This window comes from Aedes albopictus, chromosome 3 (assembly GCF_035046485.1).
Source record: "Aedes albopictus strain Foshan chromosome 3, AalbF5, whole genome shotgun sequence".
NCBI lineage: Eukaryota > Metazoa > Arthropoda > Insecta > Diptera > Culicidae > Aedes > Aedes albopictus.
This window is the reverse complement of record NC_085138.1, coordinates 382709236-382726788: the sequence shown is the minus strand read 5'-3', so window position 1 is coordinate 382726788 and position 17553 is coordinate 382709236. Positions and strand designations below refer to the sequence as shown.

General features: G+C 39.4%; 1 protein-coding gene across 1 annotated transcript in view; it reads left to right on the top strand.

The window, feature by feature from the left end:
• LOC109400785 (protein kinase C-binding protein NELL1) overlaps positions 1-17553 on the top strand; it is a 101140-nt gene that overhangs the window by 57451 nt on the left and 26136 nt on the right. The window contains exons 4-7 of the mRNA XM_062855850.1: positions 2249-2404; positions 2473-2695; positions 10717-10893; positions 12121-12240. Of these exons, the coding sequence (XP_062711834.1) occupies positions 2249-2404; positions 2473-2695; positions 10717-10893; positions 12121-12240 (676 nt within the window). The remainder of the gene's footprint in view (positions 1-2248; positions 2405-2472; positions 2696-10716; positions 10894-12120; positions 12241-17553) is intronic.

The window sequence follows — 17553 nt, the reverse complement described above, 5'->3', positions numbered from 1 at the left end:
GGTATTAGTGGATTAAATTCTCTAATACAATTTCTCTAAAGGAACTTGTGAAGTATTCTTAAAGGTATCGCCAAAATATTTTTTTTTAATATTTATTATTTTTTTTTCAAGGGATCTCTAAAGCAATTCCTGAACAACTGAAGAATGCTGTGCAGTAATTCCATAAAGAATTTCTTGAGATATTTCTGGAGAAACGTCAAGAAATAAATCCTGAAATGATTTCTAAAAAATCTCCTGAAAGAATCTTTGAAGGGATTTTTAAGGGTCATCGGAAAAAAAAATCTGAAAGAATCTCTGAAAGAAGGATTCTATGATTCTCTAGAGAAGTTTACGATCCCACCCGTGAAGGAATATCTTTCTAGGAAGCCCCTTGGAGGAACTTCCCAAATAATCTATTGAGTATTTTCTGGAGGAATTCCTGAAGAAACTAACCTTAAAAAATGCCTGGATGAATTCCTGAAATGAGTTTTAAAAAATATTATCCTTCGAAGACACGTGCGATGTTGTGAATATCTATCTTAAGAAATCCTTGATAATTTTCCTAGTAAACGTCCTCAAGAATTCACTCTAAAATGTATAGCTTAGTTTTTATGAGGATAGTGTTTATTGTAACTTCTGACTTACATGCTTTTAAGCCTTTATTACAAAATAGAAGAAAATTGTACTTTAGGTACAGGGAACAAATGATTCTGTATTGACGTTTTGTACCTCACTTGAAAAAAAGGTCACGAAGATTACGCCGCCGCCGAATAGGGCATACGGCGTGGCGCCGGCGCGCGTCGCCGCCGTCGCTGCCTCAAATTACTATAAACGCCGCCGCCGATGAAAACTGCTTCGGAGCACACGTCTAGTAACATTATTTTCTAAATGTCAAAGAATCAAAACTATTTTTTTTTTTCACAATGAGTTATTGAACAACATTTATAAAATAATATAATATAATTGAGTTATAATTCTTTGAATCTCCAAGTCGGGAAGAAAATTTCCCCAATGGTTATTTAATAACCAAGAATTTTCACAATATATATGTCGAAAAGATAATGAAGAAATTATCGGTGGCAATTCCGAAAAATGCCTTAAAACTTGCCAAGGATTTACCAAAACGCTTTACAAATAGAGTGAGTGAAACAATTTCCGCTGAATAAATTTAGTAGCGAACACAACTATGTTTGCAAACTGTTCGCAGTTCAATTTCCACACAGCGCATTTGTAGTAGGATCTCAGAGCCACTAGTAGTATCACGTTTCCAAACTCAACTATTGATTATAGCACCGATTTGTTCCGTTCATATAGCTCACTTGTAGAAAAAAATACAAAAAAATAAAGCAAACAGCGCTTTAATCCACCCTTTTCATAGGATAGGGAGCACTATGCTTAATTATCTTTTTTTTGTGTCTACACAATTTGGATATTTTGTGATAATTGTTAATGTAGGGAAGTGGAACCATTTCGGCAGGGGTCCTATTTTGGGCACTTTTCTGCTATAACTCAGCCAATTATGAACCAATTGACACCATTTTTGAAACGCGATGAGATACGAATAGTATATAGCCGTGTACAAAATTTCAAGTCAATTGGTTTGGAATTGATTGCGTTATAGCCAAGAGTGTCCAAAATATCGGCCGCTGCCCAAATGGTTCGCTATTCTATTTTGATTCTCGTTTAACTATACAAAAATTTGAATGTGATAGAAAGATTAAGAAGACAATTCAAAATATATAAATCGTGGCAATAGTATTAAAAGAAACAATTACTTAAAAGGTGACAAAAATATCGATCAAAATTATCAAAAACATTTTTAAGACAGAGTTGGGTATTAAAGAACTAATAAGATAAGCGATGTCACAAAATCAAACAATGTTTTTGGTAAAAAAAAAAGTGGATAAGGTTTTAAACAATAATCACAAAAAAATGTGAATTATTGAGCAGTTTCAAAATTGATAATCAAAAGTAATAAATGAACACATTTAAATGGCACATTCCATAAATTATTCTGCTATGAGTATAGAAGAAATAATAGGGTTGCCCACTAGTTACTACAATGTCAACCACCATAACTACGGCAACCCTATCCAGTCTCCCATCACGCATTTCCAAATCCAAACACTTTACCCAACTTCCAGCCCCATCTCTAATCGTTTCCGTTTTCCCAACTGGACTCTCTCGTTCTCTCTGTTTCTTCCCCAAATCCGAACACCTCGGCTGCTTCCATCGTCAACGATACCAACAACAACATCGACACCGGCAGGGTGAATTAAAAGATGCACGTATTATCACCGGCCCGTACGGTTATTTATCACAATGTGAACTAATGGATGCACAATGCCCCACCTGCGGGCAGTACTTAGAGTTAGAGAATGCTTTACTAGGATTAAAAGAAATGATTACGCATTTATCAAGAAGGGTGAGTATCTAATGATTTTGCAAGTTTCGACAAATATCGTTGACTAACCCATGTGCCTTCTCCATTAGCTAGTGGCTGCAGAGCAACGCGTTTCGAGTATAGAGGAATGTGATTGTAAAAAATCATGCCTAATTAATGGTACAAGTAAAAACGATGGTGATATATGGGATATAGGTTGCAGTCAGTGTAAATGTGAGCGTGGTGATGTCACGTGTGGTCCAAGACCATGTCCAGAGGTTAAGTGTAAACATCCAGTATTAGAGGAGGGTGAATGTTGTCCTAAGTGTTTAAGTAAGTATTCCTGTATCGATGGCGGAAATGATTGAATTATGGCACCCTCCCCTTTATTGGCTTAGATTAAGATACCGGCGGCACTAATTTCTCATTACCACCCATCGAGATTCCATTTCCCAAGTCGTATTTCTCTCCTAATGGGGCTGACAGTTGGTGAATCAATATACCTGAACAACGGCACGGCGGTTGGTCTTCCAACTTCAGACTTCATCTGCATTCATCCAACCAACACGACGTACGGTAGTATATATCGATCATTATCAAACGGCTAAACACTAATCCCTTATTTTACGACGCCTCAATTAATTATCAATTCATTGTGCTGCGTACAACAACGGTGACAACAACTTCGACGATTGTCCCCAAATGGATTCAATTGGATTAGGGTGTAACTCAGTTCCTTGACAAACTGTCCATCTAGGATTGGGTAAAACTACTTTCAGAATTTAGCTAAAATTATGAATGTTTTTTAAAACATCACAATGTAATTTCAAATAGTAACTCTAGCACCAAATATACGTTTCCCCGTACTTTACCAATTCAACTATAAAGAAGCGACACCCTAACCGTTGATCTACGTATACTTCCCCCCCCTAACCCACCGTACAAGCTCACTTTATTACCGCTAGATTATTTTATATCTCTTAATAAACCCCGGCAAGCAAAGGGGAAATGCACACGCGAATGAAATACTACCATCTTTTACGATCCTACGTGCATTTCAAAGTTTTACGGCTCCCCGGCAAACGCAAACTCATCCCGCCGCCGCCGCCACCACTTGCGTTTGAACCAACCTGACAATCAGATAGAAACCAAGTTACTACCGCCCGCCCCCCGCGTAACTACGTGTACCTGTCAATAAATTGTCATAGGATCGATACACGTCGTTCCCTTCCCCCAAGCACCAACAGGAGGGGGTTGACGGGTGGGTTCGATATTGCATTTTAACTCCTATTACCCTGGGGTGATCCGCACGCGTTTAGTTGTTTACAGTATCGATCGATAAATTAGCATATTTTTCGATTTTCATTCGATTTCGAGGGTTATCAGAACCAATTATAAACAAATTCGACGAAATACCTGACTTCAACTCAGTATATAACTTAAATTTTGATGATGCTTTTTTTACATTAGTTATTTCACATTGCACCAGCTATTTGTCTTATTTTTTGATTTAAAAATCTCTTGAAGATATTTGTTAATCTAAAGATACCTATATCTGAAGCATTGTCAAAAGTTCTATTGACTCAGGTAGCAGTAGGTCGGCTCCAGAGGCACGTTCTCCTCCATTTGGGAAATTTGTGCCAGGCTCAGGCTCATAAATAGACCTTTATAGTTGGCCGCTTGTTATGAATAATAAAAAAACAAAAGTATTGACCCATACGGTACAATTAACAGGATCCCATTCTTAAAAAGGATGGTGGTAGGTGTTTCGCGGATAAGACGATTTTAAGTGAGACATTAGAAAAGTTGCATTACCTGTGTAGCTGAGACGTGTGTTGTGTAGCACTACTGTGTGTTTGGACTTTTGATTACCTCGATCGAAGTCCCAAGATGGACGACCTGAGAATTGGAATGGTTTTGGCATTGAGTTCGATGGCTATTGGTGGTAATGAGAAATAATGGCCCCTCTGAACGGGGCTGTAAATGACTGATCGATTGATTCGTAAGACGGGGGCGGGCTTGTATGGTACGGTATCAGTTGAAACGAAAGTAGCTAAAAAGTTGAGAAAAGATAAAACTGGAAGGCGGATTTGAAAGTTGAGTTTCAAAAGCTATAATTCACATGACAACTTAATGGAACAAGTATTTTAACACCACATCAAGTGTTACGGATATAGACCAAAATGTGGATGTAATGTTTGTTTAATGGGGGCAGAAAAAATCCATATTTTGGTGCCGATCGGACCGTAGTAGAACCCCTCGTCTTTGCCAAAATGTACAAGAAAAATTCAAGATTTTGCTTTCTTGCTTTAATTTAATCCTACACATTTTTAACCCTCGGCTTTTTTTTTAAATTGTCTGAGGATTCTAGTAAAAAAAATTGTTTGATACAGTGTTGCCAAATATGTTATTATTCGATTTTTATTTAACCCTCCTTGGATGTTAGGATTGGTGCGCCATGCTGGTGTAGTGCACGCCCAATGTGCCTATCTGGGTCATATTAACCCCAACATCTTATTAGGGTTAAAATCTTTTTTTTTTTTTTGTATTTACTTACTTACAGTCCTCCTGAGTACCCATGGTGCTGCCCATGGTGAAGTATGCCGACTTCCTTTATTTCTCTGTTGAGGCTGCGCCACCATGAGCCTCTGGGTCTGCCTCTGTTGCAATGTCCTGCTGGGTTCTAATCCAGCGTTTCTCAAACTATGGGTCGCGACCCACTGGTGGGTCGCGTGCTAATTTCTGGTGGGTCGCGAAGGCTTGGGCAACATTGTAATAAATGTTTTAATTAGCTTAAGTCAAATGATATTGTTTGCTTTTCAAATTTACAAATATTCTCTTGGAGATTCGGCTGTTTTTTCTTGGAATTCAGTTTCTCCTTAATTCTTTTCAAAATTCTGTTTTATAAGTCTAAGTCTGGAGTCAATAAAAATTGGAATAAAATAAGTGTGTATGTAGCATACGACTAAAGCCAATTCCTGACCATCTCTAGTTGATGTCCACCCACTCGCTGTAAATATTTATAGCATTTTCAAATCGATCTTTCATTTTGAAGTAGATTTTAAAGTTCTGCAGTTTATGCTTTTGCCACTATGTTTTCAAATCCTTTGTATAAATTGAATGATTGTTGTTCACTTTTAAAATATGTGTGAGAATGTAGTGTTGCATGGAGCAAGACTGATCAAATGTATTAGAAACTTGGAAACTTATCTCAAATTCTAAGAGTATACTTAAACTGGTTAGGGCTCCTTAAACTTACTCAGACTTTAAAAAAAAAAAAAAAGAGCACCATCAATAATTAAAACTGTTAAAAAGTTTGAGTACTATTAACGTAAGTTTATCAAAACCTTTGAAAGTGATAAATTGTATTTACTTAAAAAGTTAGTCCAAATATGCAAAAATCACGTATTTTATGAAATTGCGTGCTGGTGGGTCGCCAAATTCTTTTAAAAACCAAAGTGGGTCGCAAGCTGAAAAAGTTTGAGAACCCCTGTTCTAATCTATCATTTGTTTGCAGATTTCGTTCCTGCCCCTGCGTCCCACCCACATCCACTTTCGCTCCCGAATTTCTGTCGCTATTGGCTTTAGATGACATCAACGATGGTGTTCCACGTTGAAGATCCAATTGTTAGGCCACCATGCAGGAATTATATACCGCAGACTTCTATTGACGAAGACCTGCAGCCGTTGAGTGTTCTCCGCTGATACACACCAAGTTTTTGGTGCGTCGACTAATCTAGTTGTTTTCCATACATTTCTTAAACTCACAAAGGCAGCCCTCGCCTTCTTGATCCGTGCACCTATGTCGATCTTGGTGCCACCTTCGACCGCCATTTGGCTATCAAGATATTGGAAGCTTTCAACATTTTCCACTGCTTGCCCAGCTACCGTGAAGGTGGAAGGGTTGACCATGTTTACATCCAACGATTTGATCTTGTTGACGTCGATGGAAAGTTATGGTGATCGTTTTCGAAGTAGGTTCTAAATTCCGGAGTCCTAATTTTCGGAACGGGTTTCCCCCGATAGGGCATCCAATTTGGCTGCGATTGTGTGATTGTCCAAAACGACAGTCACAGGTACTACCGAATCACACTGGACGAGAACACTATAACTATTGAGTCCCTGAAGAAGGTTCCAAACGGACCGAAACGTCGGACAAAATAAAATAAATAGTGTTTTTATTTTTGTCAAGACTGGCATGCCACCACGAAACATATGGTCTTTTGGGTGCTCCATGGTAACGGGCTGCATTTGGTTAACGATCAATCGCACCTATCAGGATCTCGTCGATTACTATTGTTCCTCAGTGAGTAATGAGTAGCAGTGATAAGATACATCCTTGCCTCGCTCCAGTATTGGATCGGACAAGACATCTTTGTACAGTACTCTGCACTAAAATGCCCCGTACTGTGCTTCAACGAGGCCGATGACTTTCTCAGGGACACCCATGCGTTTTCTAAAAATGTTGATTCCATCATGTTTATCAGACATTATTAAATCGAAAAAGCTTAATTCCCTGAGGCAAGCCCCGAGGTTTTTGAGTCGTTCCAGAGATACAGCATTTTTAAGCTTGGATTTTTTTTATATCAAATAAGGTGCAATTTACAAATTTCGTGTAGAAAACATTCTTGGATACAATTTAAAGGTGGTTTGGACTAAATGAGACCAAGGTAATAAGAAAACCATATTAAAAAAAATATGTGTAATGGATAAGAATGAATTTTAATTGCTGTTCTATATTTTTAAATCTTATTATTTGCGGAAGTTCTACCTAAATATAGCAATACTATTGCAAAAACCTCAATTACATAAAAACTTTTATGCAATTCATTATCATAATTTCTATTTTATTTAACTCATTTCGGTATTATAATGGCCAATTTTTCCAAACTGGTTCAGTATGCAACTGAAATAAGTTGCCTAATGAAAAATAGTTGCATAATGTTCGTTAGGGACTGTCCATTAATCACGTAAGGGAATTTTAGCGATTTTCCGACACCCCCTCCCCTCCTTGTAAGATTTTTTGTATGAGAACCCAAAAATTTTTATATGGCGCGTAAGATTTCTAAAACCCCCCCTACCCCCATAAAGCCTTACGTAATTAATGGACAGCCCCTTATACAACTCATTTGGATTGCATTATGAACGTTGTGCAACTCAAATGAGCTGTATAATGATAAAAATAGTTGCATAGAATTTTGTATGTAACTCGTAAAAAGACTCGATTTTTTTTCAGCACTCTTCGTATTTATCCAACTCAGCAAGCCTCGCTGGATAAATTTACAACTCGTGCTGAAAAAATCAGCTTTTTGCAACTCGTTAAATAACTAACTATTATACCAAATACAATTAATAAAAAAAACATTTTTTTATATGTTATCAGGTGTTTTTTGATGTGTACGTAGTCTTAAATAAGAGAATGTGAAACAAAAAAAAAATTGGCAGAGTTGCCAGTTTAAGAAATATGGTTATATTTAAACTGCACGAAAAATGTTTTTACGCAAAATTTGTAAATTGCACGTGATTTGAGATAAAAAAAAACGTTTCTTAAGCTTCTATGAAACGGCCGAAAAGACCCCGGGGAGCTAGCTTTTGCGATTGGAAAATGTCTAAACACAATGGAATTCAATTTTTTAGAATTAGCGTATGCTCATTCGACAAAAAAATCGATTTTTTTTTCTCTTGAATCTAAAACTCTAGAACAGTTAAGAACCGTTTCAAAGTATATATGTTTATCGTGGGGCAGGCACGGAGATAATTTATGCCTAAAAAAATCAAGACAATAAATATTCATGGACAGACCGGGAATCGACCCCATCATCCTCAGCATGGTCATGAAAACCCACGCCTCTACAGCTGTGACTATAGGGGCCCAAGGCTACTATTGTAGTTCTTAAGAATTATGATGATTTATTCATAAGATTATATAACTGAGATAAATTTGTTCGAAAATGTTACAAAAAATCAATAATAATGCTAGAACAGCACGCATCTTCTTAAGATATACTTAAGATATTTGCTTCCTCGAAACATTGAGGATCTTAGTTTAATGGTATCACCCAATGACCTTTAGACAAATCTTCCGGATTCTCGGAAGCGTGGCATCCTTCACGTAGTAAGCATCTTTTCGGTACATTAAATACTGATGGTCATTCGGTCACAGATCAAAGATTTCATGAATTTGAACTTGTTATCTCTTTATCATACTCTGTTTGGATAACACAAAAGGAAGGATTCTCGACTGAGACATTGTTGAGGAGTTCTGACTGTATATGTAGCGGAATTTTTGAAGAAATGCCCATTCCCTGCAATGGCTACACACTAAGAAAAAATGAAATTTACATGAGACGAAAATTTCTTTACTCATTACGTGAACATTAAAACAATTCAAATCCACAAACAATACGCTGAAAATTATGTCTTGCTTGTGAAACTCAGGCTTGAACGGCGGAAATTGTAGGCAACGCGATAAGAATTAAGTCTCACAAGATGTTAATTTACGTCTTCGTAGACGTTCGTATATACACAGTTAAAAAATGTTACATCATTTAACCTGTAACAAAAGGACTCCGTCATATCGCATACATTTTACCATCAGTTTTCAAATTTACAGCTTGCTCTCTGTAGGAAGCTTGCGTTCGATATTCCATACAAGAAATTGTTTAATGTAAAATTCAGTGAGATGGAATATAAATGTGTGTGTCAAATTTGTTTACGTCGGATGTAATTTTCAGAAATTTTTGCTGTGTAGAAAGAAATTCATAAAACTGCACTAGAAGTAGATGTTAGAACATTAACATTTTAATTTAATTTTACGAATTTTACGTAAAATAATTTCTTGTGTGCAAAGTTTTAGATAAGCTCCATACTGCAGACAACCATACAATGCGATAGAGACTTGAGAGCAATTGAGGTTATAGCGAACTAGATGTAACAATTTAGAACTGTGTATATTCATATCAGGTTCAGGAAATCTAAAATTACATAGTTTTTTTCTAGGTGTGTAAGGAAATTCCCGGTAAGTTATATTATTTTCAAGCCGATTTTAAAAGATTAATTCGAATTCAAAGAAGATATTTTTTGTAATTCTAGAAATTCCTAATTGAAGTTAGAATGCAGTAATTAAAAATTACGAAACTCAGCGACAATATTCCTAAGGAGTTCATTGTAAATGAACAAGTCAAATATTCGTCATGTGCCATGGGTTCTTAAAAAATTTCTGGGGGAAGAATAGAGTGTGTAGTTCTGTCGTCATTTTTAGTGGTACTTTCGAAATAGTTTCGATCTGACACCTTAGAGAAAAAAAACTAACATTTCAGAAACTCAGGAGATACGTTTAAAAAACAGAATCCATAGAAAATACTCCGGTTAAAATCTGAGGAAGATTTCCATAGGAAATTGTACTGGATTTCCTGGCATGGTAAAAACCTACATTTTTTCGAAGACAATTTGACTCTATCTTCAAAATTGTATGAGTTATATGTAGTTTTTCGATTTTTTAAGGGGCTTTTTGGAGTCGATTTATCCTAATCTAAAAAATAACGCTGTATTTAGGTCACACATTCAAATGCCTCTTGAAGAACTTTTATATCTTACCAATTCCATGAGATATAAGCATTTCAAGACATTGTTGTTTTTGAGTCAAAACTACCTCGGGTTCGATTCCTGTTCCGGTCGGGAACTTTTCTCGACTTCTCTGGGCATAGTGTATCATTGTTGTGGTCTATAATATACAAATTCATTGCATTTGTTTAATTGAATCCAGATATATAACAGTTTAAAGTTAGCCATCACATAATTATGCATTTTGAAAACTAGAATGTTTAAGCTTCATGTAGAATAGCCCGATCTTTCCCAAAATTTGGACCACTGACAAACAACTCGTTGATCAACTTGTAGTGAAAATTTGATATTTTTTGTTTGATATTTGATCATTATGTCTATCGCCTGTAATTATCTCGTGATTAACATCATGCAACCGTAACTGTAATGACTTATTTTCTCTGCAGCGGAGATATGTTCTGCTGTTTGTGTTAATTATGTGAATGTCACAAAACTATAAATCAAAGTTTAACTTGGCCTAAATTTTCATTAGGAAAATGTTGATGTACGCCAAAATACAAACCATTTGAACACTTTGGGTAATTGGATAGCAAAAATTGATACCGTACTATACATCACACAGGTGAATGGGAAAAAACTTACTGTCGAATACTTTTTCGAAAGAACGTATGACATAACCGAGTATTTATGATTTTTTATATAAATTTCGCTCTTAAAAAAACGGAAAATATATCTATTCCACTAATACATTTTCCATTCTTTATCACCTTTACCCACTCTTCTCGTTTCAGAAAATTGTTATATTAATAAGAAAGACTATGAACACGGCGAGAAGCAGATCCTAGGCTGTAGAAACTGCTCGTGCATAAACGGCAATATGATGTGTGATATGCTGCAGTGTCCGGAGCTCAAGTGCCCCCCGGAGCAGCAAATGTCGGTGACGGACGAGTGCTGTAAATTTTGTCAAGGTATAGTGGGCGCCAGCCAGTACCTCCGCCAGTACTACCCGGATCCCGTCAGGGTCGAAGCCGACGGATCATTCTGGTCCACGTCGGCGCTGGCCCGCCACCGCGGCCCCGACGAGGACCGGCCGGAGGAAGTACTACGAGGGGAAGAGGAGAATGATCAGGAGGATGAGGAAGAGGAGGAGGAGCAGGGTACAGGAGGGCAGGAGCGATTGTTTATCCTGGAGTCGGGCGGCCTCCGATCCGATAGCGTCGCTATCCGTTATGGCCCGACGGATACCAACGGCAACAGCAATAGTCATGAGTCGTTTGCTCAGATGGAAGTTGACGAAGTCGAGCAAGACGAGCTGAGAGAGGCCAGCTTCGATACCAAATTTGTTGAAGATCGGGACGACCGATAGCCCACTTTATGCAGTCCCGCTTCGAATTGTTATTGTTACACGTATTTGATTAGGAAGTTTTTTTGAATCGCCGCGGAAGAGACACGTTGAATTCAATCCTACTTTGTTGGTTCATTAAGCTCTCAAGCGGGTGTCACTGTACTTGGTATAATGTGTTTTAACATTATCTCTTGTTTCTTCTCTCATTTCTCTTCCTTGCGACTAGCGTAATCTGCATATTAGCGGTTATTTGTTGTTATGAATTGTTACTATTTATTCTGAACCGTAACCAAATCATTCCAAACTATGTTCCTAAAACGCTTTGATTAACGTATGACTTATTGCTGGATGCTAACAACGGTGCTCCCCTCGACATAATTCCTCCAAGAGAGCTTCATAATCTTTTCACAGGTTTCGTATACTAATAATAACCCAATTTTCATTCTATGTTTACTCTTTTCCATCCAAAATTCGCTTTCTTCAAAAACTGTGCCCTACCACTCAAATCAAAAATCGTATTATGTGACGTGCTTCTTCTGCTACCACTGCTGTCCTGCTGAATATCTGTTTCAACCATTTGAAATTAATCGGAACGATTCCACATATCGTGAATTCATCAAACCGCAAAAATTGGCTGTGCCCGCTGTGCTTCTCTAAATAACCCCTCGATTGGGCTATGTTGCTACTACTTGCTAACACATCTTCGTCAAAATCGACAATCTTCCATCATCTTGGACTAACCAACAATGTGCGACCCCGTGACCGCACAATGACCCTTTGCGAACGGACTCCACGGGGTGTTCAATGACCCAACGATGCTTTTCGGCCTGATCGCTCATCGAAATTCCAGGAGTGGACTATTGCTCAAAGGGTCACGCATGTCATACTAACGCTACGTGTCTTAATCTTAACACCAAGTACACGTGTACCTGTCGCTCGGGCTTCCACGGAGATGGGTATGATTGCTCTGGTAAGTCATATTTGGAACAACCATTTAACCATTTTTATTTGTCTTTTCTTTACAAGTATAGTTGAACATCGTATTCACAACATCCATTTTAATGAGTCTAACCGGCGGAGATTAACCTATAAAACGCATTCATTATCTAATCCGGGTGACAACCCTGAACATTCTCATACTGGGCTTAGTTGAAAACAACAAAAACAACAACACATCTAACGTTGATAACCCAGGTGATACACAGGAAACACTCCTAACTTTTTAGCGTCTCCTACTGCGAGGTCAACAACATTTAACCAGGGCCTACACACATTCAAACAAACCAACACAACAACAATCAAAAACATAAACACCACCACACAATCAGGTAGAGCAACCTAATCAACGCCATTGTAACGAACCAACTAAAACATAAAGAGGAAAACTATAATCACCATAATAATGATAATCTCTTTAGGTAGCTCCCCCTACGTACCCCTTCTCGGGTACACAGGTAAAAGCTTCTTTAACACTTAACCGATAATAATATTTAATAACAGAGAATTCCAAGAACACAAAACACCATTAACGAAATGGGAAAGTATCACCCGCTCACCTACCTTCCCGACATCATACAGAAACTCACCTGGTCGCTCAGGATCTGATCGGGTCACCGTCACCATACCATCACCATCATCGTCTAACACAAGCTCACAACGTACAGCTGTTTTCGCGAGGGCCGCAAAACTAGGTTGAAATGGTTCTTTAATAACCACCCTTGCTCATTGTTGTAAACGGTGCTGGAAGTGTGTACTATCAAACCATAATGTAGTAACATACCATAATACCTCTACCACAACACAAACACAAAGTATACCGACCGGCACAGTGGCAAGAGATTTTCGAGAGAGAGGATTTCAACGTGTAACTTGCGGTGGCAAAGAGGGAGAGGGCGGGTCCAGGCTTACTTCATAATGCCACCATAATTGAGGGCGAAAAGTGGTCCTAATTAGAAGCCTTTTAATGAGAGGGTGGCGTAGATGGTCCTTTGGGCTCGTTCATAATATTCATAACGATAGGTAGTTTTACTGTGAGATTTTGTCCACCATGACGGTACAAACAAACCAAAATATGTGGAATTAACATTCTAAAAGTGAAAAGCTCTTATATTCACGCATTTAAGGTAACTGATACAAACTAAAAAAATCGATAATCGACAAAATATTATTTCGAAGCGACAATGGCACTGAGGGAATATCTGTGTCCCATCTTTGAAAGCTTACGGCTTAATAGTGACATCAACTTTCTAAACAACGTCACTTCAATCTTTTTTCGCGTATTTTGCTTTGCTACTGAGTTGTTTGTACGAAATGTCCCCAATCTATTATTTTATTGTGGAGTCAAGTTATCAAATAACGCTGAACAGTAAGCCTAGCCACTTTAATGTTTGTAGTGCATCTTCGATGTGTTGCAAGCATTAGTCGTTGATTTCAGTCCTGTGCGTCCATGACGGTGTACAGGGTCGACACAGTATGAAATCTCATACTCATCGTCAAATCACATTCACAAATCACGAATCCGGAAATGGCTTACCGCTGGTAAACATTCTCCGCCGATGTTTTCCGCAAATTAACGGTTCCCATGCGATTCCACCTACGTCCCCAGCAAATCAGAATTAATTTACCAGAAAACACCTTGTTATTAAGAGACCGAATCACAAGACGCAGCCAAACTTTGTCACCCCAAAAATAGTTTATCTCACAACTGCACACACTGCTTCGTGTGTGGTGAGCCGGTTCCTTTTGCCTTAATTATTCCCAGTCTTCATCTCGTTTCGGGCTAATGCCGCCATCATCAACCAAAATCCCGCCACAAAGCGGGACGCCCCTGCCAACAACATTGGCGACAGACGATCCATCCCGGTCGGTGTCGTATGAAAACCGTAACGGCACGGAGGTGTGGCGGTGGCGTGGCGTGATGTGTTTCCCACGACAGACACGTTTCGCAAATAATCTCTTCATAATTCGGCCGAATAAATAAAACCACATCATTGGAAGCACTAGCGCCGGGCCAGGCCGGGCCGGTAGATTCAACGTGACGGTCACGGTTTTCGCAAACGACAGTACAGTAAACCCTCGCATGGAGGGCACCGATTGGTCCCGTTTGTCGCGTTGTTGCGTTCGGGATTTTGACTAAATGGGTAATCACTAAGCTTAAAGTCAGAAATGAAGACGCATGGTCATTAGTTCAACAAAGGAAACCAATTACTTGGCTCAAACGCTGAAACTCTATACAATCGCGTAAATGGAGACTTCTGCGGTTCATATATACATACATGCATTTATTTGTTCAATATTACATATAAGATAATAAGACATCATCAACAAAAGTACGCCACAGTATTCGATTTGTGGCTGCAGCTCTCCATCCTCGGTCACGCCCAATGCTGCCCAAGTCACGCTCTACCTGGTTCGCTTATCGTACTCTAGTGCTCCACGCCTTCTTGTGCCAACCGGATCAGTTGCGAACACCAATTTTGCAGAGTTTTTGTCCGGCATTCTTGCAACATGCCCTGCCCACCATATCCTTCCGGTTTTGGCCACCTTCTGGATGCTGGGTTCGCCGTAAAGACCAGCGAACTCGTGGTTCATCCGTCTCCGCCACACACCATTCTCCTGCACACCACCGAAGGTGGTTCTTACCACGCGTCGCTCGAAAATTCCGAGTGCTTGCAAGTCCTTCTCGAGTATGGTCCATGTCTCGTGTCCGTAGAGGACCACCAGTCTTATTGGCGTTTTGTACATGGAGCACTTGGCGCGTGGGTGAATCTTTTTAGTCTGCAGCTTGTTCTGGAGCCCGTAGCAGGTACGAGTTTAACTGATGATGCGCCTACGTATTTCACGGCTAGCTTTGTTGTCAACCATCAGTAAGGATCCGAGGTAGACAAGCATGATATTAAATTTGTCCTACTACATGGAGGAACCACCGTATTCGGCGCACAAGTGTGTTGACTGCGGGTGACTTAATAAATGAGGCGGCTTGATTGGGCGAGACGGGCAAATGCCAGCTAATTAATTTGCCAAAATCATCGGGAAATCCGGCGCACATAAATTGACACTGATTCTAAATGGTGCATGTGTATACGTACTGCACTGTGCAAGCGATGCAAAGTGAAGTGCAAATGGGAGAGAAATAAACGAAACACCTTGGTCGTGTCATTTTCACTTCGACGGGATCAAAGAGTTTAGAAATGAGCGGTGATCGGATCAAAATATTATCGGTGAATATGAGGAAAATAAACTTTGGTTTTTAATAAATCAACGATACAATCTGCAATAGCTACAATACATTTTTCCATCACGGTCGATTTTCTTGGGTAAAAATTTACTTCGTCATATGCACTTATTCCCGTCCCGTGGTGGCGTTTATGAGGAAAACAAAGGGAGGTTTCAGGGGAACCCCATCCAAGGAGTTTCAGTGGGGTACCAGGAGATCTCAGGGGCGTTTCAAAGGGGTCCCAGGGGTTTCAGACGGCAACAGGAGATATCAAAGTCGTTTAAGGAGGATTCTGAGCCCTCTCCGAGGGCTTTACGGGGTTTCATGGGATCTTTAGGGCGATTCAGAGGGTCTCAGAGTATTTCAGGGGTTTCATGGGCGTTTTTTAGAGGGTTTCCGAAGGCATTGATGAGAGTTTCAGAGGATTTTCGACGGTGTGTTGTTTTTGGTGTCGTTACAGGTGCGTTTCGGTGGTTGTGGAGGGTCTCAGGTGCGTTACATGAAATTCGAGGTTGGTTTTAGGAGGATTTCGGAGACATTTCACGAAATTTCAGAGAATTTCAGGCGGACATCAGAGGCGTAACGCAGGGGTTTTTTTGGATTTCGGAGGGTCTCAGGTGCGTTACATGAAAGCCGTGGGAGTTTTAGGAGGACTTTTGTAGGTATTTCAATAGGTTTTAGAGCATTTTTGGTGAGGTTCAGAGGCGTTACGGAGGCGTTTTCGGAGCTTTCGGAAAATCTCATGTGCGTTCGAACTTTAAGGGGGTTTCGATGGCATTCTACACGAAACTTCAGAGAATTTCGGCGATTTTTTTTTACTTAATCATTTATTTTAGGCTCATGCGCCAACAGGCATAACGGATCCGAATTCAATTAAAACTTTTTGTTTTGACTTATAAACTATGTTAGTGTTTAAGGGAACCGAAAAACTCGCGGTTTGGTCGAGGTTAGGGGGAACAAAAATATTTGAGGAAAGGATAGGGTGATGGGGCTTTTCGTTGACACGTAACAGCATGGTGTGGCGTATTGCTGTTGATCAAACGTAGAGTGGACAAACAACCTGAAACGATACATAAGACGATTTTCGATGGGACACGAGGTGGACAAGTGGAGCAACTAGACTGGGATATCAAACAAAGACACGAGGTGGACAAGTGGAACAAGTGGAAGTTTCACGCATTCGATGTATTCGTTCAATACATGGCCTACTTGCCTAATTTCACCTTCTATAAAAAAAAATCATACATGTTCGCAACCTAGCGAATACTATATCTATCATTTCATTATCCACTTTGATCTCTACTCCCTTATACTCTGAGTAGATAAAGACTGATGTAGCTATAAAATGATTAAGTTATTAATAGAGTACGGTCGATAAATCAGAATATGATATAAAAAGTTTGGCTTTAAAAGAAAAGTGTTCTATCCAAAAAGCTAATAGGTAGAACACGCTGCGATATAGGCACACCCCTATGAACGGAGTGTGAATTCCGAAAAAGCTACCGATCGATAGGACAAGTGGAACAACAAGACGGGGATATCAAACGAAGACTTCAGCTTACTTCAAGAAGTGGTACACAAGCTTCATATACTCAAGATCAACCCAACACATCTCTAATGTCTTCCTTTTCTGGTTTCCCTCGGACCCTGAGGGATGCATATAAATCGGATCTGGCAATACCGTATTCAGGGCATTCCCACACAACATGATTGATATCTTGATAGCCTGCACCACAGGTACAACGATTGCTATCTGTGAGCCCTGTTCGATAGAAATGCGAGCCCAGAGAGTAGTGATTGGACATAAGTCGGCACATTATCTTGATAAAATCTCGACCCATATCCAACACCTTGAACAATGCCATCTTCGATACCTGTGGGAGGATTGAAAGTAACCACCTGTCCAACTCTCCTGCATCCCATTTTTGTTGCCAACTGACCAAGGCATGCTGACGAGCCATCGAAAAAAAAATCATTGAAGACGATATGACGGTCATAAATATCACCTTCCATAGCGCTCACCATGGCGAGTGAGTCCGCTTTCTCATTGCCCGGGATCAAGCAATG